The sequence below is a fragment of the Propithecus coquereli genome, unplaced genomic scaffold (assembly GCF_000956105.1).
Source record: "Propithecus coquereli isolate 6110/MARCELLA unplaced genomic scaffold, Pcoq_1.0 Scaffold257, whole genome shotgun sequence".
Classification (NCBI taxonomy): Eukaryota; Metazoa; Chordata; class Mammalia; order Primates; family Indriidae; genus Propithecus; species Propithecus coquereli.
Genome location: NW_012148141.1, coordinates 418,634 through 420,998, shown reverse-complemented (window position 1 = coordinate 420,998; position 2,365 = coordinate 418,634). Strand labels below are relative to the sequence as shown.

The 2,365-nt window shown below is 34.2% G+C and overlaps 1 protein-coding gene across 1 annotated transcript in view; it reads left to right on the top strand.

Moving 5' to 3' along the window:
- The window catches only part of DACH2 (dachshund family transcription factor 2), a 907,491-nt gene that overhangs the window by 762,803 nt on the left and 142,323 nt on the right, over window positions 1–2,365 (top strand). The window contains exon 5 of the mRNA XM_012647131.1: window positions 1,023–1,181. Within this exon, the coding sequence (XP_012502585.1) occupies window positions 1,023–1,181 (159 nt within the window). The remainder of the gene's footprint in view (window positions 1–1,022; window positions 1,182–2,365) is intronic.

Below are 2,365 nucleotides of genomic sequence, written 5' to 3'. Positions count from 1 at the left end.
CAGTAAATGCACATATTTTACAGAGTGTCCAAGGGTCCCAGGTCTAAACCCCACACAAAACAGGGTCATAGTTTTAGGCAGCAAATGGGATAGTGCCAGGAAGGTGGAGACGGTAAAGTCATAATCCCATCATGAGAATGGGGCAGAACCACTGAGCCCTAAATAAATGAAGCACATCAGGAAAATAGATGAAGCTGCCCACACAACCATTCTGTTTTCTAAAGCCAGACAATCTACCATTGCAGTGATTGTATTTAATCCTTTATCCCTCTGTTTAAATATTCTCCTGTCCTGGAAATCATTCTGTGTTTGTTTCCTATATGGTTTTAAGCAATGGTTCTACCCCCACAGTATGCTAAGTGCCAGAATAAATATTTATGCCACTGGAGATCATGATAATATAGTGGTCTACACTTACGCACACTTCATGTTCTAGCATGGATGATCAAAGTAAAAGTACAATTTCAAGTTGGAAGCCATGGTTTCCTGTTTCATCTAGCTTATTCTGTACAAAGGTATGTTGTGTATGAATAGATTTGCTTCTTTGTAGGTTGAATCTGAGAAGAAAGTAAGTGATTCTTCTGTTTCTTACCATGTATATTGGCATGTTATTATGCACTTAGAAATTAATGTGTTCTTTTTGAGTGAACAGCACTGCTATTCTTTAAAATATAGCATATGTATGATAGAGGTTTGGAATGGAAGGCAGTGGTGGTGATTTAAAGGCTCTCAACATATAAGTGTTTCCATAAGCTAGCTATTCATTATGATTTCAGGTTTGTTGAGACTACCAGTAAGGCAAGAGGATCTATATTATTAGTGAGAATGGTTTAGTCTTCCTAGAGGTAGAATATATCTCTAGACTATTGAAAGTTTTGAAATCATCATAAAAATAAGTTACCTGTGTTCAATAATAATTTTCTGAAGTAATATTAATGACTACAGCCCTAAAAAAAGGAATTCAAAAAGTCTTCTCATGGAAAATTGTCAAATCAAATCTGTTCATATGTATTTTTTTTTAGGTGGAAGTGAATCCTCCTGGGATAAGGATAAGATGCAGTCTCCTCTTGCTGCTCCTGGACCCCAACATGGAATTGCTCATGCAGCCCTAGCTGGCCAGCCAGGCCTTGGGGGTGTTCCTACCCTCAATCCACTGCAGCAGAACCACCTGCTAACCAACAGTATGTATACTGTCCTCCAAAAACTGAGTGTGTTGAGAAAAATCCCATCTAAGACATACTAGACACCTTGGTCTGGCAGGGCTTACTCTATTTGTTCTCACTGAGTTTTAACAATTTGAAATCAGAAGGAAAGATTAAAAGGGACTCATTTGAAAGTGTTCAATTCATAGACTAGAGGTAAATGGGAGGCTATGTAGCAGAGTAGTTAAGAATGTTGGCTAGAGTCACAAAAAGGTGTGTTTGAATTCCACATCATTTGAATTCTACATCACTGTTTTACTTTGGAGAAGCCACCTGACTTTCCCAAGTCTCAGTTTTCACAACTACAAAGTACAGATAAAAATAAACCCACTTGGAGTTATTGTGAGGGCTAAGAATAGTAAAGAAAATGCTGTCAATGGTGAATTGCATTTATAGTAAGTACTATATGAATTATAAGTATTATTATTACTTAGCAATCACACTACACCTAATGTATAACAATTAAGGTTTAGATGATGTTTTTAGAAATTTTAAAGACTCAGAAATCTTCCTGTATTAATGCAGGTATTGTATATATTACTTGGATAAAATCTTACCTTTCATATAAACAGGAAATCCAGGAGAGAGTTTCATTACTCCTTTCCCTCAGACTATCATTCTTCCATTAAACTCTAGGATTAAGGCAACAGAGAAATTATAAGATATTTTAATATGATGGCACACATCTTAGTGAAATTCACCAGTTATTTAGCATATAAAAATAATGTACGAAATCTTACTTTAAAGATGTTATAATCTAAAGGATAAAAGGTCAAATACAAAATAAAATGTTAAGCAAAGGCAAATAAAATGAACGACAGAAAATTTATAAATATTACATTAAGGTGTACACAGCCACAATTTAAATGTATAAACATATACTATTTATCAAATTAAATAACACATGATCAAAAATTTATAAATATTACATAAAGGTGTACACAGCCACAATTTAAATGTATAAACATATACTATTTATCAAATTAAATAACACATGATCACAAAGTTCTGATAAGGCAATCAGTTCATACTTCTCACTAAACAAATAATAAAAGCCCTTCACAAAACCTGTTTAAGGAAATGTTTTCTGTTTTTCTTTGCTATGGCTTCAATATCTTGTGTTATTTTTGATCGATAACTTCTGCAAATGTGAGCCTCATCTC